We start from the raw sequence: 20,327 nt of genomic DNA on the forward strand, positions 1-20,327 counted from the left end.
TCTGGGAAACCATTGGGATATTCTGTAATAGCTGGTATATTCAGTGTAATTTATAAACGTATTATTAATATTTTGTTCAACATTAAATGCTTCATTAAGTTCAGTTTATGTATATAAGTTACTGTAAATATGATTTTTAAACCTAATTCATCATAAAGCTAAGCTTAAAAAAATAATAAATACCTAATGATCATTTAAAATCGATAGTTAAATGTCTTCAATGATTCAATGTAAAAAAAAAACATTAAAATTCGCTTATTTTTAGTAAAACTGGTAACATTAATACATCGTTTTTTCAAAAAATTTAAAATATTTAGATATTTACAAAAAAAGAGAACTTTTAAATATTATATGGATGGTCTATTTTTATATTCAGAATGGAAATGGGTTTTTCGTTTAGATTCCGATTTTTCAAAATCAAACCTTCCAGATGAATGGTTGTATAGAAAGACCCTTTTCCAATCTATTTTATATGAAACCTTTTTGTCATACTCTTTCTTCCTTTTTTTAAATGCATAAAAGCATGAAAGTGTAATCTCATACCTACTTTAAAATTTACGGGAAAAATATCTGCCAAAAAATTGCCGAATTTCCTCCCCCCCATTTCCTTTTAAATAAACACCTCGCACGGAAATCATGTATTCACCCCATTCTCATATGTGAATTTGTAACAGGTTTGGCCCTTGTGACGGAAGAGAAAAGAAACATCAGTTTTATTGCAAAAATATAGTGTATGCAATGGATTTGTAATAGTTGATTTGTTGGAATATTTATTCTGTTTTGAAGTTTCATTTAAATATGGATGTCAAAGATGAACACATAATAATATGATCGTAAACATTAGCTCAAAAAACTAACGACTCCTGCTTTTTTTAAATACAAATTTACCTCTTCATATCTATTATAAACATACGCATATTATTATTTGAACTCAAATCTTGAGTAAGTATCAAAAATAATGAATCAATCGGTTTTATAAAATACTTTACACAGCCAAAAAGATAAACAGATTTAGTTTTCTGACATTTTACACCTCCGAAGGGTACATTAATATAAATTATATATATATATAACCATGAATGAGCGAAATCAAGAGTATGTAAACTTTCACAGATGAATGTCCGAAATATTTGTTATATCTGATTTGATTATAATTTATTCGTTGATATTATAAACTATATTCGATATTTTAATCTATATTTTATCTGCTGAGGATTGATTATGTTCGGAGTACCGGTTAAATGCATACTGGGCAGTGGCACTTGATCTTAAGAAAACATTGACGTAAGGCATACCGGGCAAATGTATACAGGCAGGCAGTGGTACTCAACTAAACCTAGTATATATTTCGGACATTTATCAAAGCGACTATGTGATTGCCAACATCCACCAGTGCAAGAAGGATGGTTTGATGATATTGGCAGAATTACTATTTGTTTGTACAATTTCTGGCGTACGGTTCAACCAAATAGCTTTTTCATATTCATTTCGTTCTGTTTTTTTTTTAATACCACCAATACATATCTAACAACCCAGACTAAGAATTACCCCTATAGATAACATTAACACTCCACTAGATATCTGATAAAAAAAAACTTGTAGCGAACATTTATTTATTTTATACAGAATTCCAACACTTCTTAGGATAGCGTAAATGCTATCCAAAATCATTTTAAGTTAAAAAAATTTTAACTGAATGTTTTATTTAAGAGTATCGTCACACTGGTTATATAATGATGCACAAAATGCAAAATGAAAATTTAAAAAAATTACAAATATGCCTGACACTATTTGCAAAAAACTTAACTGCTTTATTTAATTTTAATCATATTAAAAATTTTCTTCAATATACATAACACAGTTACAAGTGTAATAAATTATTAAAAAAGAATACAAGGAAAAATAGACCTCAGTCCGTATGAACTAGCATACAGATTTAAAGGAAAATGCATTTTTAGGTTTAAATAAAAAATGTAATACAGTAAAATAAAATAAAAATATAGGCTCGAAAATTTATTCTTAAAGTAATAGGTTGTAAAAATGAAGAAATTGAAAATTTATATTTAGAAGAAAGCCCGAGTATATGTGATAATGCTGGCTTGATTTTAACAATAATTGTACTGAAAATGTTATTCATTTATACTTTTTATCAATTTTATTTATTTAAATTGGCTTAAAATCACTATTAATGTATTAATTACTGTTTTTATTATTTTTCTAATTTATGAGAGAAATCATTTGCTCATTTTCTTTCTTTTCCTATTTAAGTAGCTCAAGGCCTGGCCGACCCCCCAAAAGAGTGTCTATGGTGAGCATGACATCTGGGGTGACTACTACAGGAATGGTGAAGAAATCTAGGCTAGATAGCGATTACCACTCCTATGAAAATGGTCATATAACAGGTAAGGAGATCCTATTTATTTTTTATAGCATTTTATTTCTCTGGTTTTATGAGTTTGCAATCAAATAGTAATAGATATAAATGTATAAGATCGAAAATGATTCAAAAACACTTTCATCATTGCATTTTCAAACGTTTTACGAAAACTCTGAAATTTTTTCTCTTATTTTCATGCAAAAGTATCATTTCAGCCTTTTTTTTCTCTTTTTCTTTACTTGCTCAGAAATGTGTTTCTATCTTCTCTATTTTCTTTTTATTTATGAGCTTTAAAGTATTTCTCTTTTGTGTATTTAATAATAATGCTAAAATCACTGTTCTATTCTTCTTACTTGATCGGAAATGTTTTTCTAACCTCTTTATTTTGCTGTTCTTACAAACTTTTAAATAACGCGTTTTCTATACGCATAAAATGATGCTAAAGTCTCTGTTCTATTCTTTGTTTTTATCTATTTTATCACATCTATTCCTTTTCTTCTTTAAAGCCTTTTAATATGTGATTTTATGCATATAAAATGTTTCTAAAGTATCATTTCTATTCTTCTTACTTGCTCAGAAATAAATTTCTAACCTCTTAATTCTTTTAATACATTTTTTTACAATTAAATACTTTAACACATTTAAATAATGTGTTTTTTATGCATATTAAATAAAACTGAAGTCTTTGTTCTTTTCAAATGATTCTGCTTAAATGATTTAAAAAGTAATATGATTGCCTTTTGATTTCATTCAAATGCAAGATTTTATTTAAAATGCAATGTGTGATTCTGATCATTGTTATCTCTTTAAACTTTGAAATTCTTTTATTCTTTAATTCATTTTTTAAGCCATTTAAATTATCATTTGTGATACTCTGAACACAAGATCTCTTTTTAACTCGTTAAAGGATTTCTATTTTAAAAATTAAAATATGTAACGTAGAATCCTTAGAATGACGATAATTATTATTAAGGACTGTAATTTGGTGTTTAAATGTCAGTTCAAAACTTCTTGTGTAAGATTATTTTTTATATGCATATTAATTTTGCATATTTATAGCTGACACATACAAAAGAATTAATAAAAAAAACAGCATGTTTTTGTAGTTATACATGAAATAAAATCTATCTTTGTGGCTTTTTTGAGAAATCAATCCATAAATTATACAGACAACAGTAAAACGCACTAGAATGATCAACAAAATATAAGATATTAATGAAAAAAAATTTCATTTTTGAGATCTACTGTTGCCTTAGTTATAAGACTTCACAGATTTATCTTTTGATTAGTTCATAATAGATAGATTAGATTTCAAGATACACTTTAATGAACTGCTTTCATGAACTAGCATGTCATTTCAAAGTTTATGAGAATGTCAAGTTCGAAATTTTCAAATTATATTCTTTAATAGATACTTAATGTTTTTAGTATCTCGGAACTCAACTCGTAACATTCATGTTTGTCAGATGTATGCTTTCAGAATACCCTATTTGTCTATTTAAGACTAAAACAACAAAAATGGCCACCAAACTCCTTTGAACGCATAATCAGACTTATTTGAATATTTTTATATTGAAGAATACCCATGTGTGGGTTCGCGTCAAAGGAGATACTTCCGATCTCATTTAATAAACAATTAAGTCAATCTTCCCGTCATCCATCGCGAATTTTTAAAATAAAACAGCAACCATTTGACACTTGACCACTTTAAAAGCATTAATTATACATAGGGTGGCAGTCTCCCCTATGAGATGAGATGGTGTACTTTGTCGCCTGTTCTATAGATGTGCCCGAAATAAAACTTCAGTATCGCATCAACTACCTCTCTTTGATGAGGAGGGCGATCTGTTGTTCGTTTAGAAAGAGTTTTAAGAGAGGATGGGGAGCGAACTGCGTCTCACGGTTAAGCTGTCCTCGTATTGCATTAATCAATCATGCGGACCAGATAATCATGATGGATTAGAGGACCAGTCAACGGTTGTGTTGTGTTTCTGCAAGCATCTTTCCTATCCTCGTCCCTAAGAAGGAACGAATGATGAAGATTGGGATGGTGTTTTGGAAATCTGCCGCCACAATTGGCTATTTATCGCTATTTACAAACATAACTTCATATTTTTCTTGAAAGAATGCATTACAATGCTATTCTTATTTCCATAGATAGCTTTCATAATCACAACATGAACTTTAGAAGTGCTACGGCCTATGATCTCCTTTATAGAAAACTCTCTTAAGCACATTACAATCTTAACGCATTTTTAATTTAAACAAAAATGGAGAATTATTTAGCTGGTTCAGTTTTATCAACTTTAATAAAATATTTTTTTAACGTGAAAGGGAAGATTGTTTTTAAATCCAGATCACCATCATTTGATATTGTAGCAACAATTTGATATGAATAACGAATTTTCTATTTTACCGAACTAGTTTAACAAAGAACACCTTCGAAATAAAATTTATAAATACAACAAATGTTTAAAGGAAATACATAACAATTTTTAACTTGTAAAAGAAATTTGTAGCTTTTTTAAAAAAAATTAGAGAAGTAAATCTTAACAAAAGAAACAAATGAATTTTGTTTCTTCTGTTAAGATTTCAAAAAATTGTTTTGGGTATGGGAAATTTATATATAAATCGATATCTTATATATATATTTATATCTTATATTTATGTCTTATATATATTTATATCTTATATATATGTATATTTATATAAGTATCCTTTTACGTTATATGATAACAGGGCAAAAATTTCGTTCTCAAATTTGTGCATTATTTATTTTTCAAACTCTTAAAAAAGGGATTAACTGAAAATGATATTATTATTTAATTGTTCTTTTTTCTTCTCATTCACTATATTAAAAATTAAGTTGTGTTTTGGATTAAAAACCACTGTTATTAGTGTAGAAAATTTAGTTCATAATGAAAATTAATTAGGAATAAAGTGAAGAAAAAGAATAATATTAAATACAGAAGTGCCCTTTATCTAAAATCATAGTTTAATTAAAAATAAAGAGAAGAAAAACTAATTTTAAATAAATATATGTCTTTGATCAAAAATCAAGGTTACAAGAAAAGAAAAATTAAAGGCAAAAAATAATTCTAAGCAAACTATTAATATGCACACCTTTAATACCAGAGCTATTTTTTTGATGAACTGGGGGTATTTTCTTGGTAGAGTTATTTTATCGTTAAACTTGTTGATTCCATTAATTGTTTTATTTGTTATGATGTTTCAGTTAGTAAGTTATAAGGCATGTATTGGGAAACATTGCTTGGTTTCTTTTTTAACTTTAAGTAATTTAAACAAGAACTTACTTACAAAAGATTAGACAGCTACGCAATACTTCATTTTTTGAAATGTTATACATCTTAGCATATGTTATACATATCAATTTCAGCTTTTTAAAATGCATATTTGATGTATTCTACTGAAGAACTTGGGGCAAAATAGTGATAAGCCACGTTTTTTTTTCTTCCAAAGGTGGAATTTTGACATCATACTGTTCAGTAGTATTGTTTTTAGGTCAATATTTTACAAGTCAACGGAATTCTCACTAATTAACAACACAATACGCAGAAACATCTCTGTGACTACATGAAAATCTTTTTTTGTTTTTTTGTTGCCAAAGCTGCTGTCTTAGACTATTTTGAAAATATGGCTTATCATTGTTCATCCCATATACTTCAATTATTAGGTATTCTTTAGAATACTTATTGATTTAAATAATAATTGTTTAGTTAATTACTATTCACTATTTTTTCCCTTCATATAACCATATTAAAAAAAATTAAAAAAATAATATCTATAATAATTATTTGAATGGAAACTTCTTTGAAAACAACATACATGAATAGGTACGAAAAATAAACATAGCCTGTAATATAAATAATAAACTATTTGGCGAATACTGGCTCATCTTCTTGGCGGTTTTATCCGTCTCCTCCGAAGCAACCATAAGGTGAAAGTTGTCGACGCTTGAGCATCGTGTAGTAGGAGTCCAGCAACGATGGAGACAGAGCATCTCTAGTTGATCACCCCTCCTCTTTTGCTCTCAGTGAGGGGGAGGATATAGGTTTGACGTAACAGGCATCCCCTCCCCCCCCCCAACCAGCGTTTAAAGGCTAGTAGAGATTTACCCGCAACTCGATCTTCCGGATTTTAAAAGAGAGAAAGGAGCTACAGTAGAGGAGTGTGGGGGATGCTCTGATATGCCTCTTTTAATAAAAGCAAAAGTTTGAGGACAGATCCCAGATTTTGAAAGCTGCCAAGCTGATAATCTTTCCCCGATAATTCGGCAGATTTCCCAAAAGGGAGCACAAGGATTTAAAAGCCTATAGTTAAAATTTTGAGGCTAGAGCATTTTAAACGTTTATTAAAGAACGTCGCTTAGCTTCGCTTGTCGTCTTGTCTACTTTGCTTTACTTAAATTAAGGTAAGAAAATTTCGTCCGCTACTGAAAAGATACTCGCAGTGGATTAAGTTTGCGTAATCGTGGGCGGCGCGGTTGATTAAAATAAATGAGATTTTGAATGGAAAAGAAAGCAAATCGTTGTTTTAGGTGATTATGTCGAGTTATTATTACATTTTTATGTGGGGGGGAATTTTATTGTGCTCTCAATATACAATTACGAAGCTTTTAATTCATTTATACTTCGTACTCGGAAAATAAAAATATTTCATTACATAAATAAATAACTTATTTTTTAAAAAAAAAATATGTTTATTTATTTTAGAGAGCTAATCTATTATTGTTTTATAAATATGTAGAGTTTCTGTTTTGTTTGTAAGGATCGCTAATCTAAACTAAATTATTTTTTGATATTGAATATTTCATGTAAATCTAGATCAGCGGTTCTCAAATGGTGTTACAAGAGACCCTAGGGTTCCGTGGAAGAGTGAAAAGGGTTCCGCGAGTTAGTATTTTTTGTAACCATTAATGAATTTTGAAACCTCTGCTTATAGTGAAATAAAAGCTATAATTTATAATTTATTTAATCTTTCGGTTGCATTTCTGAAATTATTTCATGTGAAATCCCAATGAAATGGAATTGACATTTTTTTAAAAAGGGAATAACAATATATTGAACAAATCATTAAAAGAACAAGCATTTATAAAATAGCTTTAGTTTTTCCTACCTCGGTTTTCAAATCAAAATAAAATAATTTTTAAAGAAAATAATTCTCTAATAAAAAAATATGTTTCCCTATTAACCATGTTCAATGCAGTTTTTATTTAAGTAAACTATAATTCGGCATTATCCATTTATTTATATACACCAAAAATAGCTAGACTAGATATTGAACAAGGACTGCAAATTTATCAGTCGGAAATAAAACTTAATTTAAGATTATTAATGATGAAACGATGAAAAAGCTTCGTTTCTCTAATTAAATATTTAAAAAATAATTTTTTTACAGATTGTAACGTTCACAATTACCTTAATAAACTTTATTTATAAAATTGAGGTTCCACCTAAAGAAGATTGATTGTCTAGGGTTCCGTTGCTGGAAAAAAAATGGGAACTGCTGATTTAGATTCTCTTTATGTGCCCATTGACTTCCTCCACGTATTCCCCCACTCCATTTTGTACAATTAACATCTACAATCTGCCAATCGATAAAATAATAAGATAATTATATAGTTACAAAAGAGTGTACATATTTTATACAATTTATATACATTTAACTAAATTTAAAAAAAAAGTCGAAATTAAAATCCTCATGATATACTTGATCTTCAAAAATCTCATTTTTTCTGGTTACTATATTGTGATTTTAAAATAATTAAGAATAAATATTGTTTTCTACTTTTAACTTTGTAACTCCTAACACCACTCAATCTACATTTTTCATATACATTTTCCTATATAGGACTACGCTTATCATAGGCTATGGGTACATATAACTACCAAGGATAAATGATCATAGGTTGCGAAAAAATATTATTTCGAACTAGACGAAAGAGAAAGCCATGGACTATCCAATTTTTGACCATGCCCACATAAATTTAAATTAATTATATAATAGTATTGCGGCACCATAGGATAGTTTAATAAAGTTCACTCTCAGTAGTCAAATTGATCGAATAGTTTTAATTTTCAAGTTTCTATACTTTTAACAAAGCCAATTCTAGAGATTCTGTGGTGCAAAACAGGATTCTACTAAGATATGCGGTAAGATTTTTTATTATTTTATATGATAAACCATAAAACTACTATAGCGAATGTGCCATAAAAATAATATTTTATATGGTAGATAATCCGGTGGTGTAGTCGGTAAAGGCGTCCCTAACTTTGCTTGTGAGAGCTGGGGATTGTGAGTTCGATCCTGGCCGTCGACTAAACAACCTGAGTATGTACGCAGCAAGGTTACGACCACTGACGTATCTGAGGCTTCTTTCGCTGGTCGTGATGTAGAAGTTTGGAGAAATGGGCACTGTCCACATCGTCTGACCGAGGATAAACTTATGTGGTATACATATACTATGGCCGTTGAAATATAGAGCACTGAAAAACGGGGCTAGGTGTTTGGACATGGTTGAGTAATATTTAATGTGCTCGTAAGTAACATTGCACATGCATTGTGATTCTTGATATTTCAGTTAGATATTTTTAGCTAGTAAGTACGCATATAAATTCAACAATTTTATTTTATTTTATTTATTTATCGGGTGGCGGCCATTTTGTTTCCTGAAGGAAGAAAAAAAAGAATTTTTTGCTCCTGGCTCACAGAAAAGTACGAAACAGTTTATGGTTTAAAGCTTATTCGCGGTTTTAAAACTTATAATAACCTTAAGAAAAACTTTTTTATGCATGTTAATAACTTCTCTCCGCATAACCCAATAGAGATTATGTACATGCAAGAAAATTGAAGTTATAAACGACTTAAAACAATTTTGAATCATAAATATTTCTATTAGTTTTAAATTGTTTTTTACCAGAAAATGTAATATTTTTATCACGAAAAATTAACAAATTCTTTCTTTCTTTTTTGAACATGTATTTCGTTTTCTTCATAATTAAAAAAAAAGGCAGGAGTTTATCAAAATATTGAACAATTGATGGAATGTAAACAAAAATTGACAAGTTAAAATTCTAGTAACCCTACTGAAAAACGTGATTAAATGTGATTTATGCGATTCCTTTCAAAAATCATTCCTTCCCTCATAACTTTCTCTACGAGGGTTCATTCAAACCAAATAACATCAGCTCAGAAACAATTTAAAGAAAAACAGATCCAAATCCCTAAACCGTGTTTTTGGTTCGACCTGAAATATTTCATATCCCGAGTTCTCATGACAAGCGAAACCGCGTAGGTTTGACACCACCTCTTGGCGTTCGTTGACAGTCTCCGTCGGTGGTCCTATCTCACTTGGCTATCAACGTCTTCAGTTTGGCGAACCCTTGACTTCACTTCCCAGCAGGGGTGCATACAAGGTTTGCCACAGACAGAGATACAAATCTTCGCCAAGAATATTAATTTAATTAATTAAGAAAAGACGGTTGGAGTTCGTCTACATGTCAGTTATGTGGGTGGCTTCACTCGCGTAAGAGAATTATGTTTCATTTGGAATGATGAAAGAGTGAAATTAAGCGATAAATTCGCGACTGAATAGTAATGATATATACCACTCCACTGTCAGATCATATATTTCATTCCTCTTTCAAATGTAATTTATTGCCTAAGCAGTTATTCATTTTTTTTTCTATCATACTTCGAACACTGAGAAAATAATTTTATATTTATGAGAAGGTCTTTGAGAAAATATTTGCAAATTATTCCATATTGTGGCATAAATCGTTTCAATCAGAATTTTTTGTGATAAGAAAAAAAAATTATAACTAAATCATTTACTTTTAACGAGTTTTAATGCTATATAATGAATAAGAGTATCTAAATAATTGTTAGTTTTAATGCAATTTGGCATAGTTCTAATATTATTAGAGATTGGTACTATCAGAACTGACATTTACATTTAATGAGTTTCAAAGCAAAACCATAAAATTTCTGCGAATCAAGTTTTGTTTCATTTTTTTTTTAAATGTGTACCGTGACTCAGTGAATAGTGCGCTTATCTCCGAATCAGGGGACCCGGGTTCAAATCCCAGCGATGGCGGGCTGACAGCTGGTTTTCCTTCCCATGTAACGCAAATGTGGGAATTCCCTTGTCTTTCCCTACAGACTTAAACATTGGTTGTCGTAAATTCGAAATTGGGTCGGCTGTTCAACTGTGGTTATATGTATAATAATAATAATAAGTACCGTGAGAAATAATTGAATCAAAAAAATATTTTGAAAAACAACAGTTCCTTAAAAATATTTACACATTTCGTTCTTAAATAATATGTAATATAGCTCCCTCCCCCATCAATTTTGAAACCAGTTTCCCTCGTTTTGGCATAGATTCTAACAGGCTATTACAGTGTTTTCTCACCATATTTCAATTAAATGACAAATGGGGTTATTTTTTGTTCTACAATACATTTTTGCAAACTTTTGCTTCCAAACAGCTCAAGGATTTTTTAGTGCGTTAAGATCCGGAAAATTTTTCCGACCTCTCTGTAGCAGTCACTGTCTTTGTGACTAAGTTTTTCTTTTCTTTTATTCATTAATATCTTTCTTTCTTTTTAATTATGGCAAGAAGACAAATCTCGTTGGAAACTGCTATATTTAGAGGAAAATGTCTTTTTGTATTCATCCTTTCTAATATCGTCGTCTTGAAAACACCACAGGAAATTTTTTCCTAAAGTTGAATGACCCAAAAAGTTATCCTTTGTTAACATTCGCAGAATTTTCGAAGAGAAATTACCATTGTAGAATATGTCTGGCCCCGCAGTGGACTGATTGTAAAGATACGGTTTCCAGTAGAACACCGAAGTTAAACATCACTGGCTGCAGCCAGTAAGCGGTTGGATATCTTTGATCAGCCTGCGTAGGGACCGAGAGCGCGAGGTATTGGTGCTCGTTAAACTGTTCTACCGTAAACTGCTCGACTTCGTACGCAGGTTGTCGGGCTACCAAAGCAGGGCAGCCATGTCCTCTGCAGAGGATCAAAATTGCGATGACATATCTTCGGATCATCCACATTGATGTTTCCCAGACCTTAGCCAATTGCCCATTGAGCAGCTCTAGTGCGACGTAAATAAAGTACCTACCTGATATTACATACGGCACTGCATATTCAACAAATATTATAATTCAAGATTATATCTCCGAATTATCTTCAGATGTATCTATTCAAAAAAGAAAATAACATTTTTTGATAAAAAATAAATAAATAGTAACAGTGATGATATTATTATTATTATTAATAATAATAATAATAACTATTAATAATAATAATTATTAATAATAATAATTAAATGTATACAAAATTTACTTCTAAAATATGCGAAGATATAATTTAAGTAAATATAATAAAAATAAACATTAAGTAAGAAATAAAAAATAATTATATATTAAAAATGATTTATCAAAATAAATATTTTGAAAACTGCTAAAAAGTCTGAAAAGATGATTTTTGATGGTAAAAGAAATTTATTACGAGCGTCAAAATTGCTAATCAACCAGAAAACGCACTTTTTTTAAAAAAAATAATTATGATTTTCAACAATTTAATTTCGTTCCTTTGTATCTCTTGCGTCGAAATGTGTTCAAAATTTCAATAATTCCCGTTAGACGTGATATCGCAATAAATATTGTTTTTAGCTATTAGAAAATGGTTGAAACCTGCATTGTCGTCTAACATAGTTTCAGACGAGTTTTTAGATCTAATTGATTATGATCGGATTTTTATTGATGATGATTCTTATTTGAAAAAAAAAGGCGATAATTTCTGCTTGTAACGGTCAGTAAGCCATTGAAACATGCACTGGCATCAGTTATAGAGTTGCAAATGAGTTTTGAGTGCTCCAGCTAGTCGGAAAGAATTCGAATTTTTGATTGCAAGAATCAAGCTTTTTAGGCACAAAAACGATTTAATAAAAACGTAGTAATAGTGAACTAGTACATTCTTTTCTGTAAAAAGGTGTTTATAGCAAATATCATATTGTTGTTTATCATATTTGTTGTTTATCACTGAAGCTTTAATGTACTCAAGAATTTTTGAATGATATTTTGTAAGTATAAACTACGATATAAACTTTTTATTTGAAATTTCATTTTAGGCTTAGTTATGAGTTCCATTTTTGGAGAAAAAAAAATCTCGTTTTGAGATTGGAATAACAATGATTTGGAGCGAATATCTGCCCAATTTGGTAAACTTGCAGCTTAGAAATGCATTAATAAGATAACCAATAATTCAAAAATAAAAGAAGAAGTGTAACTCATACACCTGACGTCGAGATATCGAAAAGGGTGGATCCCTTAGTAATGTCAATCTTCAGTCTAATCAAAAGAGCATTCTGCGGAAATATCAAAATGACAGCGTTGGCATGCCCATTCTACGCTCAACCTATAATGGTATTTTTTTCCTCTTCTGTCTTATGGGAAGATATTGTATTAACAAGTTCATTTCAATTTCCAACTTTCAATTACGTTTTAAAAGAAATGTAATGGACGCGTGGGAGATGATAATTTGTTTTTATAAACATCAAATTTTGTATTGTAGAATGTTCTTTGAGAAGATGGTTTAGTTTTACTAATTTGATTTGAGTAATAAAATGAGAGACATTATAGACAAGTATTTTGATACTATGTAATAAGAAATATCCATCAAAATAGGTTATATATATGTTATCGTGAATGATTGAAATCAAGAGAATGTCAACTTTCACCGTTAAATGTCAACATTCTCATAGTCGCTTTGGTGAATGTTCGAAATATTTGTGATATCCGATTTGATATTAATTTATTCGTTGATATTATTATATTTATTCGATATTTTAATATTTGCTGAGGAAAGATTGGGAGAAACATCAATGTTCACAGTACCGGTTAAATACCTACTGGGCAGTGGCACTGAACCTTAAAAAAAGCATTGATGTAGGGCATACCGGGCAGTGGCATTTAGCTAGACTTATTATATGTTTCGGGCATTTACCAAAGTGGTTATGTGAATGTCAACATTCACCGGTGGAAGTCTTAAACCACCAATTTCGGTCATTCACAGTAACATAAATACGAAAGAAAAAAAAATGTTTCTTGATTCAAACGACATATAATTGCACATGACATATAATTTTTAGTATATGTCGATTTCAATAATGTTAAAAAAAAAGAAGAAAAAACTTTAAAATTACGAATAATTTATTCTTAATTTTCGTTTTCATAAAAATGTGTCTTCTCTTCATCTAGATCAAGAGTTTCCAATTACTTTCGCTTTGGGACCCTAAAATCTAACCCTAAACCCTTTTACTCTCCCATCTGAAATCCTACTTTATTAAACCACGCGATTAGAATATATAAGAGCACATGATATGGAGATTTCGCAAATATATGTTACCTTACGTACGCTCCCGTATGCAAGGTTTTAAGTAATTGCGCATGCGCCCTTCTAGTGCGCATGCGTCCGTTCTAGTGAAATGCACTGCTCCCGTGAAAAAATATCAAACTTACATAAGTAAAAATAAGAGATTTTGCAAAAATCCGTGAGTTAGAAACGCTAACGTAGTGGAATATCATTTTAACTTTGACCACAAAATCAAAACATTTACAATGGATGTAGACTATTTCTTTAAAGCTGTAGCAAACAATTCAAAATGCTTTGCTCTACGTAAAACTGCGGATCCGAGGCCAGAAAAATTTGGTAGATTATAGATTTTGATGAATTCACCGATAAAGAATGCAGCTTTTTATTATTATTTAAAAAATATTATTGAACTTCTATTGATTATTTAACTTTTTTTAACTAAATTGTATAGTTAAAATAAATACAATTTATAATTTTGAAATAGCGAAAATATATCTAGTTTCTTATGGAACTAGAGCAATTAAACAACCATAATGTTCAACCAAAACCAATAAAAGTAATTTTTTATTGAATGAACCAAGTTATTTGTTGGTTTTCAGTTATTCAATTGGTTATATTCAATTGGTTTATTGGTTACTCAATTTGAAATCCAAAAAGAAATTTCACCAACCAACCCACACCAAAAAAAAATTTCATTGAATTTTTTAAAATTCTACATACACGCAATAGAGTTTTATTAAAAAAAATCGCAAAAAAGTGATATTTTATATAACGACGGAGAGTTCGAAAAGTATCTATCCTATAAATTGTTGAAATCAATCGTATTTCATTCTCCGAATTAAATATAAAATCAATGAACGCGCAATGGTATTACAAACATAAACATAATAAGAAAACCTTTCTTTTTTTTTTAGGTAATTATAACTTGAGATGATAGTAGAGTTTTTAATAAATTCAATATATATGCCCTATATGCTGCAGTTTATCTATATTATGTGCTTTCAGTTTTCATCTGTTTTACATTTGTCCACCTTTATATGTGCTAATTATATCCATTCGCAGGTGATCGGCTGGACAAGCACATGTTACCAAACGGTTATGGTCATCCAGGCACAACAAGTCATTTGTCTCCTTTACCCTTCATGGCTCTCAATTCCTCTCACCACAATAGTGTCATCACGGGAGGTGTTTCTATGGCAACCACAGCCACCCACTCTTCGCACGCCTCATCCAGAGGGGATGTCACGAGGGAACGGCAGATGGGAAGTGATGTCATAGCCTCCACAAGGTAAAAAAGTTATTTTTTCTTCTCTCATCAACTTTATTTTTCTTATAAATCATAAATATCATCAGTAAAACTTTCCAAGTGATGAATATATTCTTGTTAAAATTAGTCAAAAATCAAATAGCTTGCTTTGGCAAAAACAATTTGAATTGTTTCTTTTCCTGTTGAAAGTATACTCTTGAGAAGCAAAGCTATTCCTTGCTGTTTACCACTTGCCTTTTTGTCCAGTAATCATTTTAGTTTTTGAATATAGAAATAAAAATCTTTCCTCGAAATATCCACGAAGTAGTTTTTTTTCCTTGAAAAGTTTAAATTATTTACTAAAAATTTACTTTGCCTGTTTAAGGTAATAAAAACACATTTCGTGAATTCACAATCGTAGTTTGATATTTTAGCTAACCAAAGTAGTAATACTATAATGATTTTAGTTTTCATGACTGTGCATGAAATTGCTCGTTAAACGATTCATTATTTATCTGTTACTCTAAAAACATGTTTAATGTGTTTTGCCAGATAGTTTCATGACAAAAGTGCCAAACTAAATTTTCGTTTTTAAGTACGTATTTTAAATAAATGCTTAGTACTTATTTTGTACATATTTTAAGAATTAAGCTGTTAACAAGACACTGTTTTAACAAACATTTATAACAAAGTATTTAAAAAAGCATTATTTTCGCATTGCGAGCATTCAATTAACTTTTATCAATATAACGTTTGCTAAGTAATGTCTGATTAAAATGATGTTTGCTATTTAATCTCGCATTTTAAGGACTATACTATCAATAATCTATTTTTTCAGGTATTAATCAAAACCATAAAATTAGTCAGGCACCACTTTAAGTCCAAATTTTATATAATATTGAACAACGAAGGAAATAAGAAATTTATTAATAGCAGCAAAAATATCATAGCATCTAAGTAATTACTAATTAATTATGAGCAACTTTATTAAAATTGTTGATCAGCTAGACGAATTTTATTGTTCTTCTATAAATACTGAGAATTATATGATTTATTTGTCGTGTTAAAATACTACAAAATAGGTTATCTCCCCTTTTAGTACTGTAAATTTTAGATTTCTTCTCCAAGTATAGTGCAATGTATTTACGTAAAAAATCTTAAAACAATTTAAAAATTGTAGAAAAAGGCTTACATGCATTGTGTTATGTGTATTAGGCACAATAAGTATATATATATCAAGGATCGCACTAGTATGACATGTTGACAAATTACAAACATCCAAAACATTGTTTACCTTTTATTATATTTTTTATGTTTCTAATTGCTTTTGTTTAGAAAGCATTGTAAGTTCGGAATTTCCGTTTAAATGCCTTTTAAACATGTGTATATCCAACTGTGATACTTACTTCTTTTAATTAATGCAGTGTATCACAAATTAAAAAACCCCTTTGCTAGACCTATCGATTGGAATAATTATGGAGCCAAGCAAAAAAGAAACTCATCACCTTTTTCCTAAGTCTATCTTTTTCATTCTTGGCAATGAATTCTGTGAAAGGTTTTGCTTTTATGGAATGCGCACAATTCTCACAATTTACCTCACCGAGCGTCTCCTGTTCAGCGAAGATACTGCTACCATGCTTTTTCACGTGTTTGCTATGCTCTCCTATTTCACACCGATTTTGGGTGCTATAGTCGCCGATACCTGGCTAGGAAGATTCAGAACCATTTTTTATGTTTCGTTTATTTATGTGCTTGGAGTTATTATGATTTCTGTCGGATCTTTTCCAAACAGTCTGCAGATTATGAAGGTTGTCAGTCTTCTTGGATTGGTAATCATCGGCATTGGAACTGGAGGAATAAAGCCGTGCGTATCGGCATTTGGAGGAGATCAGTTCCATAGCGATCAGGTTAAAGAGCGGGAACATTTCTTTTCGATATTTTACTTTTCAATAAACTTAGGAAGCCTCCTTTCTACTCTATTAACTCCTATTCTTCGAGCGGACGTGAGCTGTTTCAATGAAAACACTTGCTACCCTCTAGCTTTTGGAGTACCGGCTATACTAATGATCATTGCAGTGGTCTTCTTCGTTTTAGGTAAATCTCGTTATATTATAAAAGAGCCAGAAGGAAATGTGTTGCCGTCAGTTCTTGGATGCATATTTCGTGGAATATTAAATAAATGGGAAAGCACAGACAAGGAGAAGAAAGCACACTGGTTAGACTACGCCGAAGATAAATATGAAAAATCATTGATCGCTGATATTAAGATCTTGTTGCATATTTTAGTATTGTTCATTCCACTACCCATTTTTTGGGCCCTTTTTGACCAAACAGGTTCTCGATGGACGTTACAAGCAACAAAAATGAATGGGGAACTGTATGGAATTAATATTAAACCCGATCAGTTGCAAGCTTCGAATCCTGTGTTTATTATAATTTTTATTCCCCTTTTCCAGTATGCTGTATATCCTTTACTTGGGAAATGCAATATTCTCACGAAGCCACTGCAACGCATAACCTTAGGGGGATTTCTTGCAGCCCTTGCTTTTGTCATGGCTGGATTTCTTGAAATTGGTGTGGAAGGTACACTTCCCGTGTTACCAGAGCCTGGATATAGTCAACTAATCGTCGTTAACTTAAATCCATGTTCTGTCAATATCACTGGACCTCAGAATTATCTCCTTAAAGCAAACGAAATGACAACTTTTAGCAATCTGAAATTGAAACATAAAGACCATTGGACTTTTTCAACAGTAGCTGATCAGACAGCCGGGTGCGCCAATTTAAGTGAAACTGTAGAAATCGTAAACTCCAACCCTATCCAGTCTACATTTTTAGCCGTTGAAAGTAACAAAATTCATGTTCAAACAGGTTCAGATCAAAAAGTTAAATCACGTCAAGGGTTTGCACAGGTAAGAGTATTTTTTTCGATTCAGAATTTATCTAAAAATGCGACATTTGAATTTAAAGGGCACAGAACATATCTCTTTTCACATGACAATGAAACTGGAAATAATGACATTGGTCGGACAGGTTATATCCCTATGGAGCCTGGGAAATATGAAATTTATTTAACTCGTAATGAAAGCTCTCAAACAGAAATCTCAATTGGTGAAGCTAAATTTCATTCCGGTGGCACATATATAGTTGGAATAGTGAAAAATACTACATATTCGAATTTCCTCATTACCACAACGGTAAACCCTAATTCTCTTCACATTCTTCTACAAATACCACAGTACTTCGTCCTTACTGCAGCAGAAATTATGTTTTCCATTACAGGATTAGAATTTTCATATTCACAGGCTCCGCTTTCTATGAAATCAGTCATACAAGCAGCGTGGTTAATGACCGTTTCACTAGGTAATGTAGTCGTTGCTGTAGTAGCTGAAGCAGAAATATTTAAAAAAAAGTATTGGGAATTTTTTATGTTTTCTATTCTTATGGCAGTGGATATGCTTGCTTTCGCTATTTTGGCCTACTTCTACAAATATATTAAAGTTAAAACTCAGAGTCAGGCAAAACCGTTGAAGAAACATAAAATAAATGACGTTGCTGAAGCAGCAGAATCTGTAAAAGAGCCTTTCAAAGAAGGATCTGTAAAAGAAGAACCCGTGGAAGAAGAATCTACAAAAGAAGAACCTGTAGAAGAAGGATCTGTAAAAGAAGAGCAGTTAAAAAAGGAATCCCTGGAAGAAGAACTTAAAAAACTAGAAGCTGTGATAGAAAAATCTCTAAACGAAGAATCCGTAAAAAAACCTAAAAAAGAAGAAAAATGAACACTTGAAGGCTGGAAAAAATTAAAATTAAAATATACCTTTTTTTGGCTGTCATTAAGTTTGAGTTTTAAATATATTAGTGTAAGTTGTTATCTTGTAAATATATTTGAGTCACACGTGCTTTCCTTAACTTAAATGTTTTGATGTATAAAATTAAATGTCTTGATGATAAAGAATTTGTGTCACATAATTTACCGCCAAAAATACATAGATGAAATTGGTACAAGTGTTTTTGAAAAATTTAATTCTCACAACTGATAACACATCTGAACAAAATATTTCTAACATACCTATCGAAATAAAAAGAGCTGTTTTTAAAATAAACACCATGATTCATTCTCATACTGTTGCTTTTCTTCATTTTAACGACTTTTGTTGCTATAAGTACTCAAAATTCAACTTCACAGGAATAAAACTGACAACAAAACAGCAGCTTATAAAACTTTCTAAATAAAACTGTTCGTATTGTTTACAGGTCACCCATAGACCTCATGTTTTGTTTCTAAGATAAAATCAGTTCCATTCTAACGATTAAAACACAGTTTACGCTAATCACTGAAGTTACGACGAAAGGGAGCGAAGACGGGGGGAGAGAAAAATTAAAAGAGGTCGATTTATCGGACTTCCATTAATCTTGCAGGAAACACATGCTATCGATTCTTTTGTGTCATTTGCTGGGGATAAATGGCTATTTCAATAACTTTGGGCTATAGCTGTAGTGTTTCATTCTTGGGTGAAAACACGTGTTCTCAGCGTGATCGCCATTCAGAAGATTTGCCCTGATTTTGTGTGTTTAATGCAAAACATGGAAAGAGATTCATTTTCTAGAAATAAAATGCATGTTTTGGGTAAATAGCAATTAGTTTCATCTAAAATGTGACAATAAAATCAGTTTAGCACACGTGACTCTCTGAATGAATTTCACTTTAAAAAAAAGAAGAAAAAAAAAGCATCTCTAAATATTCTTATTTTGTGTGGGTATTTTTGGAAATGAGTAAATTAAGTTCAGTCAGTTTCATAAATTAAATTATTGATTAAGACTTAAATACTTGTTTAATGAGTGTAAGAAGCATTATCTATCCCTTATAGACGCTTTTACATTTCTATTAATGAAAGCTTATTATCAAACAAGAACGATAATAAAATCATTTAATGTGTGTGCAGCAATAGTCTATGTTTTTTATGCATCTTTTTAGCACATTTATAAATATTAGTGGTAAATAGTTTTGTTTTCCACAGATCTAAAAGGAAAAATAAGCAAGTGGGAAATCAATTGCTACAATAAGATACAAAGCTCCAGTTGAAATTTTATGGAGCTAATTGGTAAATAACTAAAATTATCATTAACGATAAAATGACAAAAAAAGGAGGAAATAAGTTACGAATAAAAAAAAGTGATAGCCTAAAGGCAAACACAGGTTACCCATATGCAAAATTGTTGTTGTCTAATTTTTTTTACCCTCTTTATTTGCGATATTCACCTGAATTAGTATTGAAAATAATCCGCTTTTATTC

At 30.5% G+C, this 20,327-nt stretch overlaps 1 protein-coding gene and 1 pseudogene across 7 annotated transcripts in view; both read left to right on the plus strand.

The window, feature by feature from the left end:
* Positions 1-20,327, plus strand: part of LOC107452541 (dachshund homolog 1-like) — a 196,893-nt gene that overhangs the window by 86,897 nt on the left and 89,669 nt on the right. For 4 of the 6 annotated variants that reach the window (XM_043042701.3, XM_043042705.3, NM_001323829.1 and 1 more), the window contains 2 exon segments: positions 2,269-2,402; positions 14,850-15,075. In XM_043042701.3, the coding sequence (XP_042898635.1) occupies positions 2,269-2,402; positions 14,850-15,075 (360 nt within the window). 6 annotated transcript variants of the gene reach the window in all.
* On the plus strand, positions 15,285-20,066 carry LOC107452540 (solute carrier family 15 member 1 pseudogene; annotated as a pseudogene). Its single transcript, XR_015433516.1, has one exon. The product of XR_015433516.1 is annotated as a solute carrier family 15 member 1 pseudogene (transcript).

This window comes from Parasteatoda tepidariorum, chromosome 1 (genome assembly GCF_982258835.1).
Source record: "Parasteatoda tepidariorum strain Cologne lab strain chromosome 1, Ptep-v5.0, whole genome shotgun sequence".
In the NCBI taxonomy this organism is placed as follows: domain Eukaryota; kingdom Metazoa; phylum Arthropoda; class Arachnida; order Araneae; family Theridiidae; genus Parasteatoda; species Parasteatoda tepidariorum.